This window comes from Coenobita brevimanus, chromosome 57, assembly GCF_032717465.1.
Source record: "Coenobita brevimanus isolate Jiangsu-jjx chromosome 57, ASM3271746v2, whole genome shotgun sequence".
Lineage (NCBI taxonomy): Eukaryota > Metazoa > Arthropoda > Malacostraca > Decapoda > Coenobitidae > Coenobita > Coenobita brevimanus.
Window position 1 is genome coordinate 22,270,916 of NC_137010.1, and position 27,047 is coordinate 22,297,962.

The 27,047-nt window shown below is 41.3% G+C and overlaps 1 protein-coding gene across 1 annotated transcript in view; it reads right to left on the reverse strand.

Moving 5' to 3' along the window:
• The window catches only part of LOC145401925 (uncharacterized), a 443,277-nt gene that overhangs the window by 244,202 nt on the left and 172,028 nt on the right, over positions 1–27,047 (reverse strand). The window contains exons 13-14 of the mRNA XM_080274030.1: positions 8,176–8,331; positions 7,804–7,951 (exon numbers count right to left, since the gene is read on the reverse strand). Coding sequence (XP_080130156.1) covers positions 7,804–7,951; positions 8,176–8,331 — 304 coding nt within the window. The remainder of the gene's footprint in view (positions 1–7,803; positions 7,952–8,175; positions 8,332–27,047) is intronic.

Here is a 27,047-nt window from a genome sequence, read left to right on the forward strand (position 1 = left end):
ATTCTGCTCCTCTTTTATTTGGAGTCCCTCAGGGATCAGTTTTGGATCCAATTCTATTTACTATCTACACAAGTAGTTTATCATCTCTACTTGATGCTCATGATGTGTCCTATCATTTTTATGCTGATGACACCCAGCTCTATGTTAAGATGTCAGATATCAACGATACTAAGACAAAGTTTGAATCACTAATGTCTGATAATAAGATTTGGATGGCTAAGAGGAAACTTAAGCTGAATGATGGTAAAACTGAGATCATCATCACCAGAGGAAACAGAAGGGGTGATGACACTGACAATGCCCTGGCTTTGAACATTGGCGTGTCACAGTTGCATCCAGTCAGTTCTGTTCGAAATCTGGGTGTTTATTTTAATTCTAAGTTAAATTACAAAGAACATATTAATCAGGTTGTAAGAGGGTGTAACTTGCATATCAGAAATCTGTACTCTGTGAGATGATTCCTGAATAGACGGTGCCTCTTAACATTGGTCCATGCAGTGGTCTTGTCTCGTGTTGATTATTGTAATTCACTGTGGGTTGGTCTTCCAAATAATATACTAACAAAAGTTCAGTCTGTGTTGAACAGGGCAGCACGGCTTATCTTTGGTCTCCCCCTGAGAACCTCAACTACCTCGTTTCTGATTGAGCTGCACTGGTTACCAGTAAAGGCTAGAATTGAATTTAAACTGTGTCTTATTACATTCAAGGTTCTTAAGTTTGGTGAACCGAAGTATCTTGCTGAATTGTTAAAACTCCCGTCGGCACGCACGGGTGTGATGTTACGCAGTAAAGATGATTCCTTGCGTCTTGATGAGCCAGGAGCCATTCACCAGTCATCTTTCTCTGATCGTTCTTTTGCATATAGGGCCCCTAGATTATATAACAGATTGCCATTGTCCATAAGACAACTCTCTACTGTTGAATCCTTTAAGAGACAGCTGAAAGCCTTTCTTTTTTCAAAATGCTATGACCTGGAGAGAGGTACTATGACGGATGATTATAGGGTTTAATTATTGCCACTTTCATGTATATACGATGTAGCTTGTATTATATACAAAAAATATCACAATTCTTGTAATTGTAAAAATAATGTGTGTGAGTCGAGCGCTAGTCAATTCCCAAAAGGAAGAACTGGCGCTTTTGAGAAACAAAAGGCCAGATTATTATTATTGGTACTCAGAGTACGCGAATTCCTAGTACGCGACGTACTGTACTCTGCCACCCGAATAGGCGCGTACTAGGGGGAGCAACTGTATTTAGATTTGGAGAAAGCCTTTGACAAGGTACCCCACAAGCAACTAATGTGGAAATTGGAGCACACAGGAGGACTGAAGGAAAGCCTCCTAGAGTGGATGAGAGACTTCTTACACACAAACAAATGAGGACAGTAATAAAGGATAGGATGTCTGGATGGAGGGAGTAACAAGTGCAGTCCAACAGGGCTCAGTGTTGGTGCCAGTAATGTTCCTAATTTATGTAAATAATACAGTAGATGGAATGAACAGTTATACAAATCTGTTTGCTGATGATGCAACGATCTTTAGGAGAGTAGAAGTTGAAGAAGACTGTAAAATAGTGCAGGAAGACCTGCATAGGATTCATGATTGGAGCCAGATATAGGAAATGAAATTCAACACAAAAAAATGTAAAATATTGGAAATGAGTAAAAGTACCAAGAGGCCATCACTGAGTTATATGATGGGTAATGAACCAATCACAAATGAGAGATAAGAGAAAGATATGGGAGTGCTGGACCAGGACAGCTTGTCACCTGAAAAACACATCAACAAGATAGTTAGAGAGTCATACAATCTCTTGACCATCATAAGAGTGGCATTTCATTACATGGATGAGGAGATGATGAAAAAATTGACAGTGGCCATGATCCACCCCAGGTTGGAATATGCGGAAGTAGTGTGGTCCCCACACAAAAAGAAAGATATAAACAAGATCGAGAGAATACAAAGAACAGCAACCAAGATGGCCCTAGCCTGGCAAATCTGTCATACAGCGAGAGGCTGGAAAAGCTGGATCTGCCCTCCCTGGAAGAAAGGAGAGAGAGGGGCGACATGATTGCAGTGTTCAGGACCATCACGGGAGCAGATAAAATTGACAGAAAAGATCTGTTTATATGGGATGGGAGAGTAACAGGAGGAAACGGAATGAAACTGAAAAAGCCAAGTAGCCTGAAGAATATCAAGAAACATAGTTTTCCATATAGATGCATAGACCTGTGGAATAGCCTGGACGAAGAGATCGTCCAGTCTAAAAACTTAAACGAGTTCAAAGCAAAATTTGATTTACTGAGAAAAAGAGACAGGACCCCATAAGCGTAGATCATTTTCTGTATATCACAACTAGGTAAATACACACACACACACACACACACACACACACACACACACGAACAACCACAACAGAAGGACGTGTCTCTCAACAGCTCCCAGGCCCAGGCTGCATACCTTAAATAGTTTCCAGAAATTATGTTTATCCTGTCTCCTATGGTTTTGTTTTAAGTTTAAAATATTGTAAGTTGATATAGACTACCAAAAATGTAAAGATTTATTGGGAAGAATATACATGAATGTTTTGTAGTATTTTTCGGTAACAGCTGTTTTTGCTACAGTAACCAACATCCAACATGGCCGAAAATGTAAACACTGAGGGACTTGAATTTCCAGGATTTGATAGAAACACTAATATCATGGATCTGGTTAAAACATTGATAATGGGGATTAGTGAACTTGAAAAGAAAGTGGAGAATTTAGTGTTAAAGGACGTGTCTGAGAATACAGAGATTACTATACAGAATCTGATCCAGTCCAATGAGACGGTGAATGAGGAAATCAGAAATTTGAAGCGAGAAAATATTGAATTGAGGAGGAAACTAGAAGAGAGTACTAATAAAACAGAGGTGAGTAATGTATTAGAAGAACATAAGGCAAAGTGGGCACACGTAGAAGAAGAACGGAAAGAAGTGGTCAGCTTAAGAGAAATCATCCAGGAAGAAAGGGAAATGAACAAGAAAAAGATGGAAGAAAATGTAGTGAAAATACTAAAGAAAAAAGCGAAAATAGTGAGAGAAATTGTAGAATGGAACAGATGTGTGGTAATATTTGGAAACAGGGAGGAGGAAGAAAAGGTTAGATTCGTGAGACTCGAGAGAGACACGAACCTGGTGAGAGGTATATTAGGCAAAACTGACCCCGAAGGAGACAAGTGGGTAAAAGAAATTGAGGAAGTAAGGAGGATAGGGCCTTATAAGAAAGGGGAAACAAGACCAACGAGAGTCAAGTTGACATCAGAAAGTTTAGGAAATGATATACTCAAAATGACCTGGAAATTAAGCAAAGAGGCAGGGATGGAAAATATTATAATACGAAAAGATCTGAATGAAGAAGAGAGAGAAGTTTTAAAATTATTGAAGGATCAAGTAAAGAAAAAAAATGATAAGAGGACAGAGGAAGAATGTAATACTTTTTTCTGGAAAGTAATGGATATGAAAGTAAGGAAGTGGTATACAAGGAAATAGAAGCAAAGGAAACTAAGAGGGATAGCTGTGAAAGATCAGAAATTGAGGAAGTGGTACTGACAGAGAGAAGGAGAGATGAGGGTATAAAAAACATCACAAATAATTTAAAGGTGATATACACTAATATTGATGGTTTAATATCGGCAAAGCTTGAAATTAATGATTTCTTGAGAGAATATGAACCTGATGTCATGTGCTTTGTAGAGACACAAATTAAGAGGGGATATTGATGTTCATTTGGGAGACGGTAAATACAATCTGTGGAGAAGAGACTGAAAAGAAAAAACGGGAGGAGGAGTGATGATAGCAGTGAAGAACAACATAAATGTAGATACCGTGGAAATGGGAGAAGGCAGGGCTGAAGTGATATACATGAAATTAGAAACTGGAGAGAAAGTCAAGAGAGATATGGCAGTAGGGTATGTTCCCCCAAAGACGAGAGCATGGAATGATGACGAATACCATGAGATGTTGTCAGATATGGCTAGTTATTTACAAAAAACAATTAAGAAAAGCTACAATATAATTTTGGTGGGTGACTTTAACTGTAAAGAGGTGAATTGGGAAGAATGGGACTCAGGAGGCAGCGAGGATTCGTGGGGCACTATATTATTAAATATAATAATAAATAATGTGACGACGCAATGGGTCAAAGAAGAGACACGGTTCCGAGGTGAGGACATACCAGCAAGGTTAGATTTACTGTTAACCAAAGAACCCGATGTAACAGAATCATCGAAATATTTCTGTCCTATAGGAAAATGTGATCATGTTGTCATTGTATTCCAGATGATAATAGGGAACGTTGAGCCAAGAGACGAGCTTCATAGACAGGGAAGATACAACTTTGGGAAAGCCAATTTCACAGGACTAAGAAAATTATTTGAAAATGCGGATTGGAGAAAATTCAGAGAAACAAGAGAGATACAAAGGAAGTGGGATATCTTTCTAGACCTCTATAATTTGGGAGTGGAAAACTTTGTACTAAGAGTAAGAAGGAAAGAAAACTGGAAAAAGGAGTGGTTTAATAGAAGGTGTATGATAGCAAAAAAAGAGAGAGATAAGGCGTGGAACAACTGGAGAAAGACAGGCAACACCAGAACAAAGGAAGAATATAAAAGAACTAGAAATGAATACAAAGGAATACATAGAGAAGAAGAAAGGAGTTTTGAAAAAGATATAACAGACAAATGCAAGGATGAACCCAAACTGTTTTATAGATTTGTTAATGGCAAACTGAAACAAAAAAAAGGAATCACCAAATTGAAAGTAAAAGAAGAGGTCTATAAAGATGCAGCAATGCAAGCTGAAATAATGAACAAATGTTTCCAATCAGTTTTCACTAATGAAAAAGAGTTTGTGGAAAGGGAGGGAGTGACTAGAAATGTACCGGATGATAAAAGATATAAAAGTGGAGGTACAGGAAGTGTATAAGTTATTGGAAACCCAAGATGTAAGGAAAGCCCCAGGACTTGATGGAATTTCTAATTGGGTACTGAAGGAATGCAGAGAACAACTGGCAGATAAAATTCACAGTTTAACCATGTGTTCTCTGAAGAGGGGAAAGTGCCAAAAGAATGAAAGAGGGCAAATGTTGTACCAATTTATAAGGGAGGAAATAGGGAAGAACCCTTGAATTATAGACCAGTGTCTCTAACCAGCATGGTCGCAAAATTGTGCGAGAAAATCCTGAAAGACAGATGGATAAAATATCTGGAAGAGATGAATATTTTGGCCGAATGTCAGTTTGGATTCAGAAGTGGAAGGTCATGTGTTTCCAACTTGTTGAGCTTTTACTCAAGAGCGATTGATGTGGTACAGGAGAGAGATGGTTGGGTGGATTGTGTGTACTTAGACTCAGAGAAGGCCTTTGACAAGGTACCTCATAAGAGACTACAGTAATGTGGAAACTAGAATATATAGGAGGACTGAAGGGGAAACTCCTGGAATGGATGAGAGACTTTTTGAGAGACAGACAAATGAGGACAGTAATAAAGGATAGGATGTCTGGATGGAGGGAAGTAACAAGTGGAGTCCCCCAAGGCTCGGTGTTGGCGCCAGTAATGTTTCTGATTTACGTAAATGATATGGTAGATGGAGTGAACAGTTATGCAAGTCTGTTTGCTGATGATGTAAAGATCTTGAGGAAGGTAGAGGTTGAGGAGGATTGTAAAATGCTGCAGGAGGATCTGGATAGGATACATGATTGGAGCCGGATGTGGGAAATGAAATTTAATGTAAAGAAATGTAAAATATTGGAAATGGGTAAAAGTACCAGGAGGCCATCACTGAATTATTTGTTGGGTAATGAATTAATCACTAAAATGAGAGAAGACAAAGACTTGGGAGTGCTGGTCCAAGATAGTTTGTCACCTGAAAGGCACATTAATAAGATAGTTAGAGAGACTTATAAACTCTTGACTAACATAAGAGTAGCATTTCATTATATGGATGAGGAGATGATGAAAAAATTGATAGTGGCCATGATCAGCCCCAGGTTAGAATATGCAGCAGTAGTGTGGTCCCCACACAAAAAGAAAGATATAAACAAGATTGAGAGAATACAAAGAACAGCAACCAAGATGGTCCCCAGTCTGGCAGATCTGTCATACAGAGAGAGGCTGGAAAAGCTGGATTTGCCTTCCTTAGAGGAAAGGAGAAAGAGGGGAGACATGATTGCAGTGTTCAGGACCATGGTGGAAGAAGATAAAATTGACCGAGAAGATCTGTTTGTATGGGATAAGAAAGTAACAAGAGGACACGGAATGAAACTGAAAAAGTCAAGCTGCTTGAAGGATATCAAGAAACATAGCTTTCCTTACAGAAGAATAGATTTATGGAATAGCCTGGACAAAGAGATCGTCCAGTCAAAAAACTTAAATGAGTTTAAAGCTAAATTTGACTTACTGAGAAACAGCGACGGGAACCCACGAGCATAGCATATTTCGTGTGTATCTCAATTAGGTATATTGGGTAAATACATAAGTATTTGGAACAAATTAGACGAAAAGGTGGTGCAGGAGAAAAACATTCATGTGTGTAAAAGTAGACTTGATAAATGTGGATATGGAGACAGGACAACATGAGCATCGCTCAATTCCTGTATACTACAAATAGGTAAATAAATAGGTAAATACATTCACTTGAAGTAGAGCTCCATACTTCTTCCATCACTTTAATCATTCTGTTTCTGTGCCTGCCTTCCTGACTTCCTACTTCTCCCTTTCCTTCCTGTCATTTTTTATTACTCATCTTCCCACTTCACATGGCTCAATACAGTATTCAGTGACACATTTCCTGGGTTATTACAAGGTTGGGTGGTACCCATATAACCTGATCACAGGGTGCAGTTAAGCCTACTATGGTGTCCCTGTTAACTGGGTGGAGACATATAAGTGCAGCATCCACCCAGGAACCAAACCTTCACACTATTCCCCATGCCTTGCTGTGGTGAGGTACTGTCCACCACAACAGAAAAACAAGTTCTCTGCACAGAACAGCCCTGCAGGGGCAGTTATCTGCCTGCAGATGATGGGTCTGCTTAGCCAGACAGGCTGGGGTTGATCAACAACAACAACAACAACAACTATATCCATCTTCCTTCTTTCAGCCTGTAATGTCTTCTCTCAGACTCACACACACACTTCTCACCACCATATCTACAGCCAGTCTCTCTAGGTGAAGGACACTTCCATGCTCAACATTTTTAACAAATCACTATGTGTCTTACCCTATCTGCTGTATGCAGTCCACAAAATTTCCTCTATGGTCCCACATCCAATGCTTTTCACTCATTTCACATTCATACCATAACAGTCATACACCCATACATGAATACTGGCAAGGACACACCTTTGTGCACTCCTCTTGAAGCCCCTATACTTAGTCCTGGTTTGTATCATGGCCTTCATAGTACTGGCCATCTTTAATCTTTGAGTCACTGTGCTCTCCACTTTCTATATACATTTACCTTTCTTTCTGATACTGCACTGAAGTACTTAAACTTTCACCAATTCTTGCATCTAGACATTTGCCAGCACATCACACTGAGAGTCACTCTCTCTCATTAATTATCACTTTACTTTTATTTACATTTGCTTTCAAATCATACTGAAGAAGCTGAAGTGGAACAAAGTTATGCACAATAGAAAGCATTAAAAATATGAATAACAATTAAAATATTAAAATAAGAAAATAAAGCAATATTAAAAAAAGATAAAATAGAGCAAAAACTACATTAAAATTAATCTAACTCTGTAGCATCCCCCCACCCTGACTCTGTGAGTGAAGTCTGGTAGTTGGCACTAGGTACTCCAGCTCCAGTTGTTCCTGCCACCACCTCTTGGGCTGTCGGCAGTGGCTGGCTTGGCTCCACGTGTCCATAACCATACCCAGCCATTGGGTTGTATGTGATTGCTCCTGTGGCAAACAGAGAGAATTCGTGATATACCCGGTACATAATTTTCATGTTCTGTGCTGATACTGAAGAAACACACTGGCACCAGCTACATATCACAGAAAAAATAACCACATCACATACACAGTCTCTATCTCTCTTTTAGAAATGCACATATACTCACACTCTCTCTCATATGAAACCTTTCACATCGCATACAGTTCCTTCATGAGGATCAATATCTCACCATCAGCAGAGAAGTAAGGCACTGGGAACTGCTGACTGAGACTGGGATCAGGATAAATGGTGGAGGTGGTAGCAGTAGCATCAGCAGTGACAATGGTTGTGGGAGCACTACCATCTCCAGGTGTTACACTTGCCTCAGTACCTTCACCTGCCATATCTGAAACATCAACATCTGCTAAGTTCTTAATTCCTTCTGTACAATGACACACACACACACACACACACACACACACACACACACACACACACACACACACACACACACGTTAAAGATGGCCGAAAATGTAAACAATGAGGGAATGGAATTTCAAGGATTTGATGCTAATACTAATGTCATGGACCTAGTGAAAACATTAATTATGAGGATTAGTGAACTCGAAAAAAAAGTAGAGAATCTAGTGATAAAGGATGTGTCAGGAAATACGGAAACCACCATACAGAGTCTAATCCAGTCCAACGAAACAGCCAATGAAGAGATTAAGAATTTGAAGCGGGAAAATGTTGAACTGAGGAGGAAACTTGAAGAGAGTACTAATAAAACGGAGAAGGTGAGTAATGTACTAGAAGAACACAAGGCAAAGTGGGCACACGTAGAAGAAGAACAGAAAGAAGTGGTCAGCTTAAGAGAGATCATCCAGGAAGAAAGGGAAATGAACAAGAAAGAAATGGAAGAAAATGTAGTGAAAATACTGAAAAAAAAAACAAGAGAAAATAGTGAGAGAAACTGTAGAAAGGAACAGATGTGTGATAGTATTTGGAAACAGGGAAGAGGAAGAAAAGGTTAGGTTCGCAAGACTCGAGAGAGACACGAACATGGTGAGAGGAATATTAGGCAAGATTGACCCCGAAGGAAACAAGTGGGTAAAAGAAATTGAGGAAGTAAGGAGGATAGGGCCTTATAAGAAAGGGGAAACAAGACCAATGAGAGTCAAGTTTACATCAGAAAGTGTAATAAATGAGATACTTAAAGTGACCTGGAAATTAAGCAAAGAGGCGGGGATGGAAAATATTATAATAAGAAAAGATCTGAATGAAGAAGAAAGAGAAGCTTTAAAATCATTAAAGGAAGAAGTAAAGGAAAAAAATGATAAGAGGACAGAGGAAGAACGTAATACTTTTTTTTGGAGAGTATTGGATATGAAAGTAAGGAAATGGTATTTAAGGAAATAGAAGTGAAGGAAATTAGGGGGATGGTTGTGAAAGATCAGAAGTTGAGGAAGTGGTACGGACAGAGAGTAGGAGAGAAGAGGGTATTAATAATGTCAAAAATAATTTGAAGGTGATATATACTAATGTTGATGGTTTCATATCGACAAGGATCGAAATTAATGATTTCTTGAGAGAACATGAACCTGATGTCATGTGCTTTGTAGAGACCAAATTAAGAGAAGATATTGATGTTCATTTGGGAGATGGTAAATACAAACTGTGGAGAAAAGACAGAAAAGAAGAAAGGGAGGAGGAGTGATGATAGCAGTGAAGAACAACATAAATGTAGATACTGTGGAAATGGGAGAAGGCAGGGCTGAAGTGATATATATGAAATTAGAAACTGGAGAGAATGTCAAGAGAGATATGGCGGTAGTGTATGTTCCCCCAAAGACGAGAGCATGGAAGGATGACGAATACCATGAGATGTTGTCAGATATGGCTAGCTACTTGCAAAAAATAATTGAGAAAAGCAATAATATAATTTTGGTGGGTGACTTTAATTGTAAAGAGGTGAACTGGGAGGAATGGTACTCGGGAGGCGGCGAGGATTCGTGGGGTACTATGTTATTAAATATAATAATGAATAATGTGATGACGCAGTGGGTCAAAGAAGAGACACGGTTTCGAGGTGAGGACACACCAGCAAGGTTAGATTTACTGTTCACCAAAGAACCCGATGTAATAGAATCATTGGAATATCTCTGTCCTTTGGGAAAAAGTGATCACGTGGTCATTGAGTTCCAGATGTTAATAGGAAACGTCGAGCCAAGAGACGAGCTTCATAGACAGGGAAGATACAACTTTGGCAAAGCAAATTTTACAGGATTGAGAAACTTTTTTGAAAATGCGGATTGGAGAAAATTCAGAGAAACAAGAGAGATACAGAGGAAGTGGGATATCTTTCTAGACCTCTATAATTTGGGAGTGGAAAAATTTGTACCAAGAGTAAGAGGGAAAGAAAACAGGAAAAAGGAGTGGTTTAATAGAAGGTGTATGATAGCCAAAAAAGAGAGAGATAAGGCGTGGAACAATTGGAGAAAGAGAGGTAACGACAGAACAAAGGAAGAATATAAAAGAACAAGAAACGAATACACAAGAATACGTAGGGAAGAAGAAAGGAATTTTGAAAAAGGTATAATTGACAAATGCAAGGATGAACCCAAACTGTTTTATAGATTTGTTAATGGCAAACTGAAACATAAGGAAGGAATCACCAAGCTGAAAGTAGATGGAGAGGTCTTTAATGATGCGGCAATGCAAGCAGAAATAATGAACAAACGTTTCCAGTCAGTTTTCACTAAAGAAAAGGAGCTTGTGGAAGGGGAGGGAGTGATTAGAAATGTTCCGGTGATGAAAGATATAAAAGTGGAGGTGCAGGAAGTGTATAAATTACTGGAAACTCAAGATGTAAGGAAAGCCCCAGGACCTGATGGAATTTCTAATTGGGTACTGAAGGAATGCAGAGAACAACTGGCGGATAAAATTCACAGCTTAATTGTATGCTCACTGGAAGAGGGGAAAGTGCCAAAAGAATGGAAGAGGGCAAATGTGGTGCCAATTTACAAGGGAGGAAACAGGGAAGAACCCCTGAATTATAGACCAGTGTCTCTAACCAGCATGGTCGCAAAATTGTGTGAGAGAATCCTGAAAGACAGATGGATAAAATATCTGGAAGAGATGAATATTTTGGCTGAATGTCAGTTTGGATTCAGAAGTGGAAGGTCATGTGTTTCAAACTTGTTGAGCTTTTTACTCTAGAGCGATTGATGTGGTACAGGAGAGAGATGGTTGGGTGGATTGTGTGTACTTAGACTTAGAGAAGGCCTTTGACAAGGTACCTCATAAGAGACTAATGTGGAAACTAGAATATATAGGAGGACTAAAGGGGAAACTTCTGGAATGGATGAGAGACTTTTTGAGAGACAGACAAATGAGGACAGTAATAAAGGAAAAGATGTCTGGATGGAGGGAAGTAACAAGTGGAGTCCCTCAAGGCTCAGTGTTGGCGCCAGTAATGTTCCTGATTTATGTAAATGATATGGTAGATGGAGTGAACAGTTATGCGAGTCTGTTTGCTGATGATGTAAAGATCTTGAGGAAGATAGAGGTTGAGGAGGATTGTAAAATACTGCAGGAGGATTTGGATAGGATACACAATTGGAGCCGGACGTGGGAAATGAAATTTAATGTAAAGAAATGTAAAATATTTGAAATGGGTAAAAGTACCAGGAGACCATCACTGAATTATTTTTTGGGTAATGAATTAATCACAAAAAGGAGAGAAGAGAAAGATTTGGGAGTGCTGGTCCAAGATAGTTTGTCACCAGAAAAGCACATTAACAAGATAGTTGGAGAGACTTATAAGCTCTTGACTAACATAAGAGCAGCATTTCATTATATGGATGAGGAAATGATGAAAAAATTGATAGTGGCCATGATCCGCCCCAGGCTAGAATATGCAGCGGTAGTGTGGTCCCCACACAAAAAGAAAGATATAAACAAGATTGAGAGAATACAAAGAACAGCAACCAAGATGGTCCCCAGTCTGACAGACCTGTCATACAGAGAGAGGCTGGAAAAACTGGATTTGCCTTCGTTAGAGGAAAGGAGAAAGAGGGGAGACATGATTGCGGTGTTCAGGACCATGGTGGGAGTAGATAAAATTGACAAAGAAGATCTGTTTGTATGAGATAAGAGAGCAACAAGAGGACATGGAATGAAATTGAAAAAGTCAAGCTGCTTGAAGGATATCAAGAAATATAGCTTTCCTTACAGAAGTATAGACTTATGGAATAGCCTGGACAAAGAGATCGTCCAGTCTAAAAACATAAACGAGTTTAAAGTTAAATTCGACTTATTGAGAAACAGTGACGGAAACCCACGAGCATAGTACATTCCGTGTATATCACAATTAGGTATATTCTTAAATATTTGGAACGACTTAGACAAAGAGGTGGTGCACGAGAAAAACATTCATGTGTGTAAAGGTAGACTTGATAAATGTGGATATGGAGACAGGACAACACGAGCATTGCTCAATTCCTGTATACTACAAATAGGTAAATACACATGGAGAAACAGCCGGAGAGAGCAGACGTCCAAGCCATCGCTGCTAACCTTAAGTAGTTTCAGGAATTTTGTCTGTCCTGTCTCCTAAGGTCTTGTTTTAAATTTAAGATAATGAAACTTAATAGACTACCAAAAATGTAATGATTTATTGGCTAGAGTATACATGAATGTTCGTAGTTTTTTCTCAGTAACAGCAGTTTTGGTATTTAACCAACATCAAACATGGCCGAAAACGTAAACAATGAGGGACTCGAATTTCAAGGATTTGATACAAATACCAATGTCAAGGACCTGGTTAAAATATTAATTATGAGGATTAGTGAACTTGAAAAGAAAGTAGAGAATCTAGTGATAAAGGATGTGTCTGAAAATACGGATACTACCATACAGAGTCTGATCCAATCCAATGAAACAGCGAATAAAGAGATTAGGAATTTGAAGCGTGAAAATGTTGAATTGAAGAGGAAACTAGAAGAGAGTACTAATAAAACGGAGAAGGTTAGTAGTGTATTAGAAGAGCATAAGGCAAAGTGGGCACACGTAGAAGAAGAACAGAAAGAAGTGGTCACCTTAAGAGAGATCATCCAAGAAGAAAGGGAAATGAACAAGAAAAAAATGGAAGAAAATGAAGTGAAAATACTGAAAAAAAAACAAGAGAAAATAGTGAGAGAAACTGTAGAAAGGAACAGATGTGTGGTAGTATTTGGAAACAGGGCAGAGGAAGAAAAGTTTAGGTTCGTAAGACTCGAGAAAGACACGAACCTGGTGAGAGGAATATTAGGCAAGATTGACCCCGAAGGAGACAAGTGGGTAAAAGAAATTGAGGAAGAAAGGAGGATAGGGCCTTATAAGAAAGTGGAAACAAGACCAATGAGAGTGAAGTTTACATCAGAAAGTGTAATAAATGAGATACTTAAAGTGACCTGGAAATTAAGCAAAGAGGCGGGGATGGAAAATATTATAATAAGAAAAGATCTGAATGAAGAAGAAAGAGAAGTTTAAAATCATTAAAGGAAGAAGTAAAGGAAAAAAATGACAAGAGGACAGAGGAAGAATGCAATACTTTTTTTTTGGAGAGTATTGGATATGAAAGTAAGGAAATGGTATTTAAGGAAATAGAAGTGAAGGAAACTAAGGGGGATGGCTGTGAAAGACCAGAAGTTGAGGAAGTCGTACGGACAGAGAGTAGGAGAGAAGAGGGTATTAAAAATGTCAAAAATAATTTGAAGGTGATATATACTAATGTTGATGGTTTCATATCGACATGGATCGAAATTAACGATTTCTTGAGAGAACATGAACCTGATGTCATGTGCTTTGTAGAGACCAAATTAAGAGAAGATATTGATGTTCATTTGGGAGATGGTAAATACAAACTGTGGAGAAAAGACAGAAAAGAAAATAAGGGAGGAGGAGTGATGATAGCAGTGAAGAACAACATAAATGTAGATACTGTGGAAATGGGAAAAGGCAGGGCTGAAGTGATATACATGAAATTAGAAACTGGAGAGAATGTTAAGAGAGATCTGGCGGTAGTGTATGTTCCCCCAAAGACGAGATAATGGAAGGATGACGAATACCATGAGATGTTGTCAGATATGGCTAGCTATTTGCAAAAAATAATTGAGAAAAGCAATAATATAATTTTGGTGGGTGACTTTAACTGTAAAGAGGTGAACTGGGAGGAATGGTACTCGGGAGGCGGCGAGGATTCGTGGGGCACTATGTTATTAAATATAATAATGAATAATGTGATGACGCAATGGGTCAAAGAAGAGACACGGTTTCGAGGTGAGGACACACCAGCAAGGTTAGATTTACTGTTCACCAAAGAACCCGATGTAATAGAATCATTGAAATATCTCTGTCCTTTAGGAAAAAGTGATCATGTGGTCATTGAGTTCCAGATGTTAATAGGGAACGTCGAGTCAAGAGACGAGCTTCATAGACAGGAAAGATACAACTTTGGGAAAGCAAATTTTACAGGCTTGAGAAACTTTTTTGAAAATGCGGATTGGAGAAAATTCAGAGAAACACGAGAGATACAGAGGAAGTGGGATATCTTTCTAGACCTCTATAATTTGGGAGTGGAAAACTTTGTACCAAGAGTAAGAGGGAAAGGAAACAGGAAAAAGGAGTGGTTTAATAGAAGGTGTATGACAGCAAAAAAAGAGAGAGATAAGGCGTGGAACAATTGGAGAAAGAGAGGTAACAACAGAACAAAGGAAGAATATAAAAGAACAAGAAATGAATACACAAGAATACGTAGAGAAGAAGAAAGGAGTTTTGAAAAAGATATAACAGACAAATGCAAGGATGAACCCAAACTGTTTTATAGATTTGTTAATGGCAAACTGAAACAAAAGGAAGGAATCACCAAACTGAAAGTAGAAGGAGAGGCCTTTAAGGATGCGGCAATGCAAGCAGAAATAATGAATAAACGTTTCCAGTCAGTTTTCACTAAAGAAAAGGAGCTTGTGGAAGGGGAGGGAGTGATTAGAAATGTTTCGGTGATGAAAGATATAAAAGTGGAGGTACAGGAAGTGTATAAATTACTGGAAACTCAAGATGTAAGGAAAGCCCCAGGACCTGATGGGTACTGAAGGAATGCAGAGAACAACTGGCGGATAAAATTCACAGTTTAATCGTATGCTCACTGGAAGAGGGGGAAAGTGCCACAAGAATGGAAGAGGGCAAATGTGGTACCAATTTACAAGGGAGGACAGGGAAGAACCCCTGAATTATAGACCAGTGTCTCTAACCAGCATGGTCGCAAAATTGTGTGAGAGAATCCTGAAAGACAGATGGATAAAATATCTGGAAGAGATGAATATTTTGGCTGAATGTCAGTTTGGATTCAGAAGTGGAAGGTCATGTGTTTCTAACTTGATGAGCTTTTACTCAATAGCGATTGACGTGGTACAGGAGAGAGATGGTTGGGTGGATTGTGTGTACTTAGACTTAGAGAAGGCCTTTGACAAGGTACCTCATAAGAGACTAATGTGGAAACTAGAATATATAGGAGAACTAAAGGGGAAACTTCTGGAATGGATGAGAGACTTTTTGAGAGACAGACAAATGAGGACTAATAAAGGATAGGATGTCTGGATGGAGGGAAGTAACAAGTGGAGTCCCTCAAGGCTCAGTGTTGGCGCCAGTAATGTTCCTGATTTACGTAAATGATATGGTAGATGGAGTGAACAGTTATGAAAGTCTGTTTGCTGATGATGTAAAGATCTTGAGGAAGGTAGAGGTTGAGGAGGATTGTAAAATACTGCAGGAGGATTTGCATAGGATACACAATTGGAGCCGGACATGGGAAATGAAAATTAATGTAAAGAAATGTAAAATATTGGAAATGGGTAAAAGTACCAGGAGGCCATCACTGAATTATTTGTTGGGTAATGAATTAATCACAAAAAGGAGAGAAGAGAAAGATTTGGGAGTGCTGGTCCAAGATAGTTTGTCACCAGAAAAGCACATTAACAAGATAGTTGGAGAGACTTATAAACTCTTGACTAACATAAGAGTAGCATTTCATTATATGGATGAGGAGATGATGAAAAAATTGATAGTGGCCATGATCCGCCCCAGGTTAGAATATGCAGCGGTAGTGTGGTCCCCACACAAAAAGAAAGATATAAACAAGATTGAGAGAATACAAAGAACAGCAACCAAGATGGTCCCCAGTCTGACAGACCTGTCATACAGACAGAGGCTGGAAAAACTGGATTTGGCTTCCTTAGAGGAAAGGAGAAAGAGGGGAGACATGATTGCAGTGTTCAGGACCATGGTGGGAGTAGATAAAATTGACAAAGAAGATCTGTTTGTATGGGATAAGAGAGCAACAAGAGGACACGGAATGAAATTGAAAAAGTGAAGCTGCTTGAAGGATATCAAGAAATATAGCTTTCCTTACAGAAGTATAGACTTATGGAATAGCCTGGACAAAGAGATCATCCAGTCTAAAAACTTAAACGAGTTTAAAGCTAAATTCGACTTATTGAGAAACAACGACGGAAACCCACGAGCATAGTACATTCTGTGTATATCACAATTAGGTATATTAGGTAAATACTTAAATATTTAGAACGACTTAGACAAAGAGATGGTGCATGAGAAAAACATTCATGTGTGTAAAGGTAGACTTGATAAATGTGGATATGGAGACAGGACAACACGAGCATTGCTCAATTCCTGTATACTACAAATAGGTAAATCCAAATAGGTAAATACAGACACACACACACACACACACATTTTTATATATTCTTGCCCCTATGTTCCATGCCCTTCTAAGACCAAAAGGGGCAATATGGAACTGGATGTTGCCACTGCTGAACTGCTACAGCCAAAGACCCTATATAGCTTAGTAATGACCTTACACAGTAAAAGGGTTAGACACTATATGAATTAACAACACTCTTTAACCTATACAAGCACAACATACCCACACCCCACACACCACAGATACACATAGCTTCCTATGCAGATGATATAACACTTATATGTACGCACCAAAACGCAAACACAGCTGCACACATCATTCAACCTTACCTCAACACACTACACGAATGGTTCACCACAAACAGGCTCAAAATAGCCCCAGCCAAATCTACAGTGACTCTTCTCACAAACTGGACAGCAGAACACAGTCATATCCCACACCTCACCATAAACAACACCCCCCTACCACACACACACACACACACACAAAATCCTTGGTGTAAAATACAATACATCAATGTCATTTAAACAACACATCACAAACATTAAAAATAAAATAACACCAAGACGCAATGCTTTGAAGTCACTTGCCCATACAACACTCGGACACAACAAAGAAACCACCAACACAGTATACAAACAATACATATGCTCAGTGATGAATTATGCAAGCCCTGCCTGGGCTTCTAACCTCACCAAAACATGCTACAACACTCTACAGACCATGCGGAACAAGGCCCTAAAAATAATCACAGGTTGCACAGCTACTACACCCACAGATCACCTACATCAAGAAACCAAAGTCCTCAAAGTCAAGGATCACCTAGACATGAGAAGCACCCAGTTTCTTGCTGCAGCCTCCACAAACCCACAACATCCACTACAGTACATGGCAGCACATCCACCCACACCAAGGAACATCAAAACAACACCCAGCACACGATACCATACACAAATACTGTCATCTCTCCCCCCTCGCCCACCTCAGACCAGCTTCCAGAAGCATATCCACACTCAGATCACTCGCCGCTCCATTCAGTCACTTAAAGACAACACACAGCTGCATGTACAGCCTCCTGACATCCACCCTTCTGAATCCTGTCTTCCTCGTGAGGACAGGGTCCACCTGGCCAGGCTGAGATGTGGGCACCATCCAGCCCTCTTAAGCTACCAGAAGAGGCTGGATGACTCCATTGCTGATGCCTGTCCAGGATGCAACACAGCACCCCATACTATTAAGCACATTATGGAAGACTGCATTGCACACAGTCACCTACGCCAACAACACAACATATACTCTTTGAGAGCTCTGTGGGAAAGCCCAGTCTTGGCCATGGCCTTCCTAAGGGACTCAGGGCTGTTCGGCCAGACTGCCTAGGGAACTACTACTACTACTACTAACACCCTTTCACTATAAAGTTCTTCCTAAATTAATAAATCATCTGCAGGTAACCAATATGAAATGAAAATAAATCATCATATGGAAGTAGTTAATGCTGTTACTACCAGAAATTTTCCCAAAGTTGAATACCATAGTCTCATCACAGATGGAATAAAGCAGAGAAGATACCACTGTACTGAAGGAGTTCCTAGATTGTATCCAACCTCTTCCGCTTGACAGCTCTCTCCTGAGATAAAACCAAGTGGCAAGACAAATCACTAATAAATTAAAAAGTTCCCCTATCTGGTACCACACAATTTCATGAATCGTTTTAGGGAAGGGCATTGTTTTCCAGTGTATAGTAATCCCTCATTTATCCACATGTGCAGTATTCAAACCTGTTCATTATCTGGATACTGAACTTTAGCTCTATTAAACCATTATCCGCATTTACTTGCTATTATACGGACATAAAAGTCCCAAAGAAGTTCAATCGGCCAGCTGACATGTTCAAACATTCGGTATCATGGCCGCTGGGCTCGAGCCTTGAGCAGGAAATAGGCCGTAACCCACAACCAGAGATAAAATGTCCATCTGCCCTGTGCTGAATGTCACGCACTAGTCTGATCACTCCACATAAACATCCAGCATCCAAGCAATATGACTGCCCCCCACAAGCAGTGTCAAAACATTTGTACGCATCCCAACCAAATGTCCAAATTCATGTGGCCACCGGGATACATCTTTCTCTACTGCCACCACACATCGAACACAGACCACAAGCCACGAGTACATGTTCGGTGACAGCAGCCATAAGCCTCTCTACCAAACATCCAAAGTCGCCTGGTCACCGGGAGTTTTGTTTCCGAATGGCCTCCACACATCTAACAGACCACAAGCCATGAATAAATGTATGGTAAAAGCATCCATCCGCCTCATGACAGAAGGGTGAAAATCATGCCCACAGCCTCGCTTCTCCCCCCTCCCGTCCCTCCTCCATACCCTCCTGGCTTCTCCTTCACTCCCTCAGTCCCTCCCTTCACTCTGATAGCAATGACTCATGAGTTTTTACAGTTTTTTTAGATTTATGCGAATACTACTGGTCACACTGAAATTCCAAAGTTACCACATGAAAGTTCAAAATTCGGCATCTAGACAGGTGCTTAACCCCTTAACCGCGGGGCGTCACTTTCGTGACGCTCGGGCGCAATGGGGGGTGTCACTTTTGTGATTCTGTGTTATTTTGAATTATCCCGGGCTTACAAGTGGTGGCTTGTATCATCTATCATTATTGCCAATGTCCAACACTAGTCAGCATTCCAAATCTCATCTGTACTCCAATCCATTGTTGACAATTTAGCCATTTTTCCCCGTTCCTGACTCCCCTCCCTACCTCCCCTCCATTACCCTGTCCTCTTACCTCCCTGGCCGCGCTGCGCTAAAGCAAATTTCCCCCAGAATTATCCACTGATTTCATCCACTGAAATAAGCCCTATGCCCTATTCTTATACAAAAGAATATATACCAAAAAGAAATAAGGTAAGTGATAGTGCTATACACCTTGATTTGGCTAATTATCACCTGACAACACCTCGCATGCACTCATTCACTAATTTCCCACGGAAATTTCCCCTTTGAAATATGCCGTATAATCTATTCTCGTAAAAAATATTTATGTAAGAAAGGAAGGGAGAAGCCAAAGTGACATTTACATTCACCTGGAACTACCCACTTTTTTCTGTATTTTCGAGATTTCCTACTAATCATTTTTTAGCATGTACTGCTACTGTCCACCAATAGTCCGCACTCCTAATCTCATCTGTTCTCCCATCCACTGTTGACAATTTAGCCATTTTCCCCCGTTCTTGACTCCCCTCCCTACCTCCCCTCCAGTACCCTCTCACCCCTCCCTACCTCACCTCCTTTACCCTTTCCTATCGCCTGCCCTGCCGTGCTGCCCTAAGCAAATCTTCCCCGGATTTTTCCACAGATTTCATCCATTGAAATAAGCCCTATGCCCTATACTTATACAAAATAATATATACCAAAAAAAAAAAAAGGTAAGTGATAGTGGTATACACCAGGAATTGGCTAATTATCACCTGACAACACCTCACATGCATTCATTCTTTAAATTCCCACAGTAATTTCCCCTTTGAATTATGCCTTGTATTCTATTTCTGTAATAAAAATATATATCAGAAAGGAAGGGAGAAGCCTAAGTGACATTTACATTCACCTGGAACTACCTATTTCTTTATGTATTGCCGAGATTTTCTACCAATAATTTCTTAGCATGTAAGTTAGCAGCTGTCAGCCCCATTGTCACTGTCAACTCTTGCCTTCTCAGATAAGCTGTGCCATTTAGTTCCTTGTCCTCCTCTGTGGTCAAAGCATGTCGCACTCGCTCCCCGCCATTTCTGCTGCTTCTGCGCCCATTGCAAAGGGCCCCGTGACCTCTACATCCAGAAAAACTCGTGGGGGAAGCAGGAAAGGACTAAGTGACTCTGCAGTGGAACGTGAACTAGCCGAATTATCAATGATAATGATGGATAGTGACTATGACCCTTCGGGGGATTCGCGTGATGAACCGAGTGAGGAAATCGTACCAGAAACTACTAGTACGAGTGCTTCAATGTCCCAAGTTATCCCTAGCTCCAAGGGAAAGGAGCCATTAGTGCAGCAAGGGAAGGAATTTGGGAAGGGAATGAAAAGGCGGCGGGTTAGCCCCAGAACAATGGCCCCGCGTGACCCAGCCCGCCATAAGTCCCGAGGTGAATCACCTCCCCATTCCCCAAGCCCCACTTCACTCATTTCTTCCTCTTCTTCTGCTGAATTTTCTCCGGAGTCTTCGTTGTCGGAGTCACCACCAGCATCAACATTGAAGGCAGGCCGTAGAGGAAGAGGTAAATCCCTGACCCGTAAAAGAAGAGTTGCCAGTAGAGTAAGGGCTGCGGCAACCCAGGGTCAGTGCGAGTGACCTTGAACCAGATAAATCTGCCTCACAGCCACCCTCCACCCTCACCCACCCTACACCACCACAACAGGGAATCCTGGATGCCTTCGTGTGGAAGGAAGGGTCCGATTTTGTCCCTGAACATCTCCATTTTGATGAGAGTTCCTCAGGAATACAGCCTGCCTTCACTCTTGACGAGGATGCTGAGTGTGTGGACTTCCTTTTGGCCTTCCTCGATGACGAAGTCATGCAGCACATATGTGATGAGACCAACAGGTATGAATCACAACGTGCTGCAAGTGGTACAGGTGCAGCCAAGATACAACAGTGGTCCATGCTGGGAGTGCAGGAGCTGTATGTGTTCTTCACCCCCATGCTTCTCATGCCACACTTAAAGAAGCATGAGTTGGAAGAATACTGGTCCATGGACCCCTTACTACCCTCACCCACCTTCAATAAGTACATGGCCAGAGATCGCTTCTGGAACATCATGGGAAACCTGCACTTTGCCGACAACGATGTACCTTCCCAAACCGACCCACTCTGGAAGATCCGGGAGATTCTGAGCAGAATGAAGGATAAGTTTATGACATTCTTCCACCCCTTTCAGAAGGTTGTCATTGACGAATCCTTCGTTTTGTTCAGAGGACGTCTTAGGTTTGTGCAGTACATTCCAAGCAAACGCCATCGCTTTGGAATCAAGTTCTTTGTACTGTGCAACTGTAAGACGGGGTACATCCTTGACTTTGTCATTTATTCAGCCAGCACTGTCAATCTTGATAAAACACACCCCCTTGGCTTCTCAGGCTGTGTAGTGAAAGTGCTCCTTGAAAGGTATTTTGGTGGGAATCATGTACTGTAAACAGACAACTATTATACAGCATCGAAACTTGCCAAATACCTTTCAGAGCACGGCACTGGCTCCTGCGGCACTGTCAAGAGTAATCGTGCCCACTTCCCTAAATTCCCAGAGGCAGGAACCTCGCAGCGAGGAGACGTGCACCTACGCAAGTCTGAGAAGATGCTGGCAATATGGTGGCATGACAAGAGGATCGTGCACATGCTCACCACCGTACACAAGGGGGAAATGACAGACAGTCGGAAGGTCAACCATAGGACAGGCGAACCTGTGAGGAAACCTGACGCTGTCTTAGACTACAATATCAACATGTGGCTGGTGGAGAAGTCCGACATGATGATTGGAGAGATTGACTGCCTCAGGAAGAATGCTAGGTGGTACAGGAAAGTTTTTCTGCATCTCATAGACATGACGATGCTGAACGCCTTCATCCTGTACAAGTAGGATTTGTTTGTTTTGAGTTAAAACTCCATGTGTTAAATAATGTGTTATATGTGTTGAAGTAACGTAATTGCTTTGTGTAACTCATTTGTTGAAACAGTATTAATATTTTGTACAAACATGTTAATATTAAAGCAGAAAGTTGTCTTTGTGTGGTGGAACCTTAGTGTAAGGAGCATTTATTCTCTGCAGTCCAGGGAGGAATTGTAGTCCAGGAGGGAATTGGGACAGAAAGAGATACAGTAAACTCACGATTATCTGGTGCTGCATTATCCAGCGCAGCCAATGACTTAATTAAAATGGTATCCGGCAGTAAGCATAAAATCTTTGACATTATCCGGCACGAAGACCCTTTCTTCCTGCTAAAAGCACATTATTATCCAGCATGAGACAGTTGTCAGCCAATGACTTAACCCGCGGCATCCCGTCGATGTACTTCCACGTCCTCACGTTATGTCACTGCCAATCCCGTTGACGTACTTCAACGTCCTGCAATTGCAAGGTTCATAATTTCCACAATTTTCAAAATTCGCGCAAGATTTTCGATTCGCCCATGTACCCAAGCCTCCCCTACCTGCCGCCAGGCGGGCAGCGTCCTAGACCCCGCGTGACCCGCGCTCGCCCTTGTCTCGGTCACTCACCTGCTAGCAGTCCAGGTCAGACATGGTGCGGAAAGGTCTCTCAGACGACGAAATTGCATCCGCCCTGGAAGCCTTCACTGGAGATAGTGATTCTCCACTTGACGATGATGTGGTGGATCGCGATTACGTCCAGCCAGAGGAAGAAATAACAAGCAGTGATGAAGAGGTCCCTTCGCCCCGGAAAAAGCGGTATGTGACATACTGTAAGGCAAGGGAAGGCCAGCCTGCTCCCCAACCACGTGCACGGCTATCTCTCCATCCCGAATCTGATGAGGACGAGGATGAGGACGATGAGGATGACGGCGGCTTAGGACGTGATATCGCCTTGTGGTTGGGAAAAGAAAAAATATCACCCCGAGGATCAGAAGGTGGGGCGAGAAGACATATAAGGTATGGTGAAAGTCTTTTGTCTGGGGAAGTGGAAAGTGGTGTGGTGGGAGTGCTGGGTGAAAGGGAAAGTGGTGTGGCGGCAGTGCGGGGTGAAAGGGAAAGTGGTGTGGCGGGAGTGCGGGGTGAAGGGGCAAGTGGTGTGAGGGAGGCAGCACAAGCACGTGGTGCACATAGGCCTAAGGGAGAGGAGGTGGAGCCACTCCCCAGCATGTCTTTCGCCCCACAATATTCCCAAACTTCCTCCCCACAGCCCCAGGATGTGGGGAAAGGAAGGAAAGAGAAGGGAAAGGGTAAAGGAAAAGGGACAGGGAAGAGAAGTGCGAGTGATGAGAGGCGCCGCTCTCCATCTCCCCAACCTCCCCCACCACCCTCACCTCCCCACCCTGATGAAGGGGACGATGGGGACGTGGCTGGAGACGGTGGTGTCTCGTGGAACTGGGAAGATGGGAGTAATTTTACTCCCATCATTCACCCTTTCACTGAGGAGTGGCGGTCTGGTTGCACGGCTCCAGGTGTGCATGCGGGTTCGTCTAGGGTGGATTTTTTCCACTTGTTCTTTGGGGAGGTGTTTGTGGGGCGCATAGTTGAACAGACTAATATATTTTCACGAACACAGCGCCGTGAAAGTGAATGTTTGGGAACCACGAGCAGGCATTCCCAACAATATGACTATCCCGTTACAATTTCAAAGATGTTCTTATTTTTTGCCCTGGTTCTCTTAATGGGTGTGGTAAGGAAAAACCAAATTCCTGCCTACTGGACAACTGACCCAATGATCCTCACACCTTTCTTTGGAAAGGTGATGAGTCATAACAGATTTCAGTATATTCTCGGCCGCCTCCACTTTTTTGATGCAGAAGATCCAGCCAATGCAAATAACATGATAAAATGAGGAGAATTAGGCTGGTATTTGATCATTTACGGGAAATGTTCCGCTCCTCATTTCATCCCTACAGAGACCTCGTCATAGACGAGAGTCTTGTGTTGTGGAGAGGCAATATTTCCTTTAGGCAGTACATACCCAGCAAGAGACACCGTTTCGGGTTCAAGATCTTTGTTATGTGTGACTGTAAGACTGGTTATGTGCAAGACATAGTCTTGTACACGGGCACACAGACAGATATAACAGAAGATCGGAGTATAGGACTCTCTGGGGCCGTGGTGAAGACAATGATAGAGGAGTACCTTCATTGTGGTCATGTGTTGTACCTGGACAACTGGTACACTAGCCCTCTTCTCGCTAGGTTCCTCCACCAACAGGACACCGGAGTCTGTGGTACAGTCAAGAGAAACCGTCGCCATATGGTCAAGATAGGGAGGAAACTTGACAAGAACAAGGTGGTTTTCTTCCAGGCCAATAACATCCTTGCCACCCTGTGGAACCACAACAGGGAAGTTTGCCTCCTATCAACTGTTCACAGCCCCCTGATGCACCGCACAGACTCCGTGGATCACCGTAGCGAGAGGAGGCGCAATGTATGGAAATCCGAGTCTGTACTGGACTATAATCTGAACATGAGGCAAGTGGATCAGTCAGACTCAATGATTTCAAGTGCTGACTGTGCCAGGACCACGATGAAGTGGTACAAGAAACTCTTTTTCCACTTGCTCGACATCACGGTCCTGAACGCCCACTACCTGCACGCCATGACCACCGGAGTATCCGAGACCTTTAAGGGGTTTGTGAGGGAGCTGGCACGTGAAATAATCGCCAAGCATGCCCAGGACAGACCCACACACCGCACACGCACCCCCATGGCTGCCCAGACTCCCCTACGTCTTGCAGGACGCCACTATCCTAGCACAATCCCTTCCGACCCAAACCGTCATAAACCCCAGCGCCGCTGCCATGTATGTAAGCACTCGACAGTCAGACCATCCACTCAGAGAAAAGACACAAGGTACGAGTGTGTCGAGTGCAATGTTGCATTGTGCCTTCAGCCTTGTTTCAAAGAGTACCATAATTTCCTACACTACTGAAACTGTGTGGGATGGCAATATGACACTCATTATAATGGTAAGGCCAGTCAGTAGGTGCTAAGTCATATATAAAGTTGAAACGGGTGTAATGTTTTCAGGAAAGTAATGTATAAGTTGAGAATTAGTGTAAGTTGAAAGAAGTGATATCAAAACTACACCCACTGTGTAAATCTGCAAAAATATGATGCTCAGTATAACACTCTGGTCAGTAAATATGTGATAGCAAGAATATAAAGTGGAAACGGGTGTAATGTTAGCATGAATAAAATGTGTACGTTGAAAAACAGTGTAAGTTGTAATAATTGATGTCACGAGTACACCCACTGTGTAAATCTGCGAAAATATTACGCTCAGTAGAACATTCTGGTCAGTAAGTATGTGACAGGAATTATATAAGGTGGAATTTGTTGTAATGTTAGTAGTAAGGTAATTTATAAGTTGAATACTAGTGTAAGATGAAACAAATGATATCGCGATAACACTCACTGTGTAAGTACGCGCTAATATGACGCTCAGTTGAATCGTAAGGTCTGAAATTATGTGATATCAATTATATCAAGTGTAAACATGTGCAATGTTAGTGGAGAATTATTATATAAGTACAAAAATAGGTTGTAAGTTGAAATAGTAGTCATCGCGACTTCACCGTGTGTGTTATTATGCGCTATTATTACGCTAAATATTTACGCAAGGCCTGAAATTATCTCAAAACAGTTCTATAAAGTTGAAAAGTGTATAATGTTATTAGGAAAGTATTATGTAAGTAGAAAAAACACAATACGAGTTGAAACAACAGTCACAGCGAGTTCACTCACTATGTAAATAAGCGCTAACATTACGCTAAATGTTATCGAAAGGCCTGTGAATACGTAAAAACAGTTCAATAAAATGTAAAATGGTATAATGTTATTGTAGAAGTATTATGTAAGTAAAAAAAATGATATGTCTCATGATTTTCGAATGTTAGCGATTCATCGTGACCAGTCTGCCCGATTTTGCTCGTTTCGCACGATGGTACAATGCTTATTTCAGCTCTATTTTTGTATAAAATCCAATTTACTCTTTTATCACATGTTTTTATGTTTGTAATAAATACATATCTACTTACTTTCATTGGTTTCCCAGACTTATAATACCATAGAAAACGTTAGAGGCTCAGACCACCTACAGAGAACACGGTGCCAGGTGTGACCAAGGCATACCTGTTTAGGGCAATTATGGACCCCGGGGAACAATTTCTTTGTGACTGACCATTGTTTCTGACCAAAAGCGAAAGTTTTAGCAAAAAAAATTTGGGTCCAAAAATGGTCGGGATTGGGGAGTACCATTGGTGAGAAAGTGGTCGGGACGGGGTGGGTTAATTAAAATGGTATCCGGCAGTAAGCATAAAATCTTTGACATTATCTGGCATGAAGATCCTTTCTTCCTGCTAAAAGCACATTATTATCCAGCATGAGACAGTTGTTGTCATCAAACAACAAAATTGCAAAAAAAGAAAGTAAAGTAACACACAAAAAGAATGGGGTTATACTGTTCTGTAATATGAAAGTGGTGGAGTACTGAGAGAGGGAGGCTTGATAGCTGGAGGGCCTCGCAGCTCATATAGTGCTGGTGGTGTGTAGGGAGGGGAGATGCAGTAGTAGGAAGCAGAAGAGTACTGACTGGCTAAGGCAGGAAAATGAGAATTCTAATGCAGATTTTTCATTGGCTGGCAGCA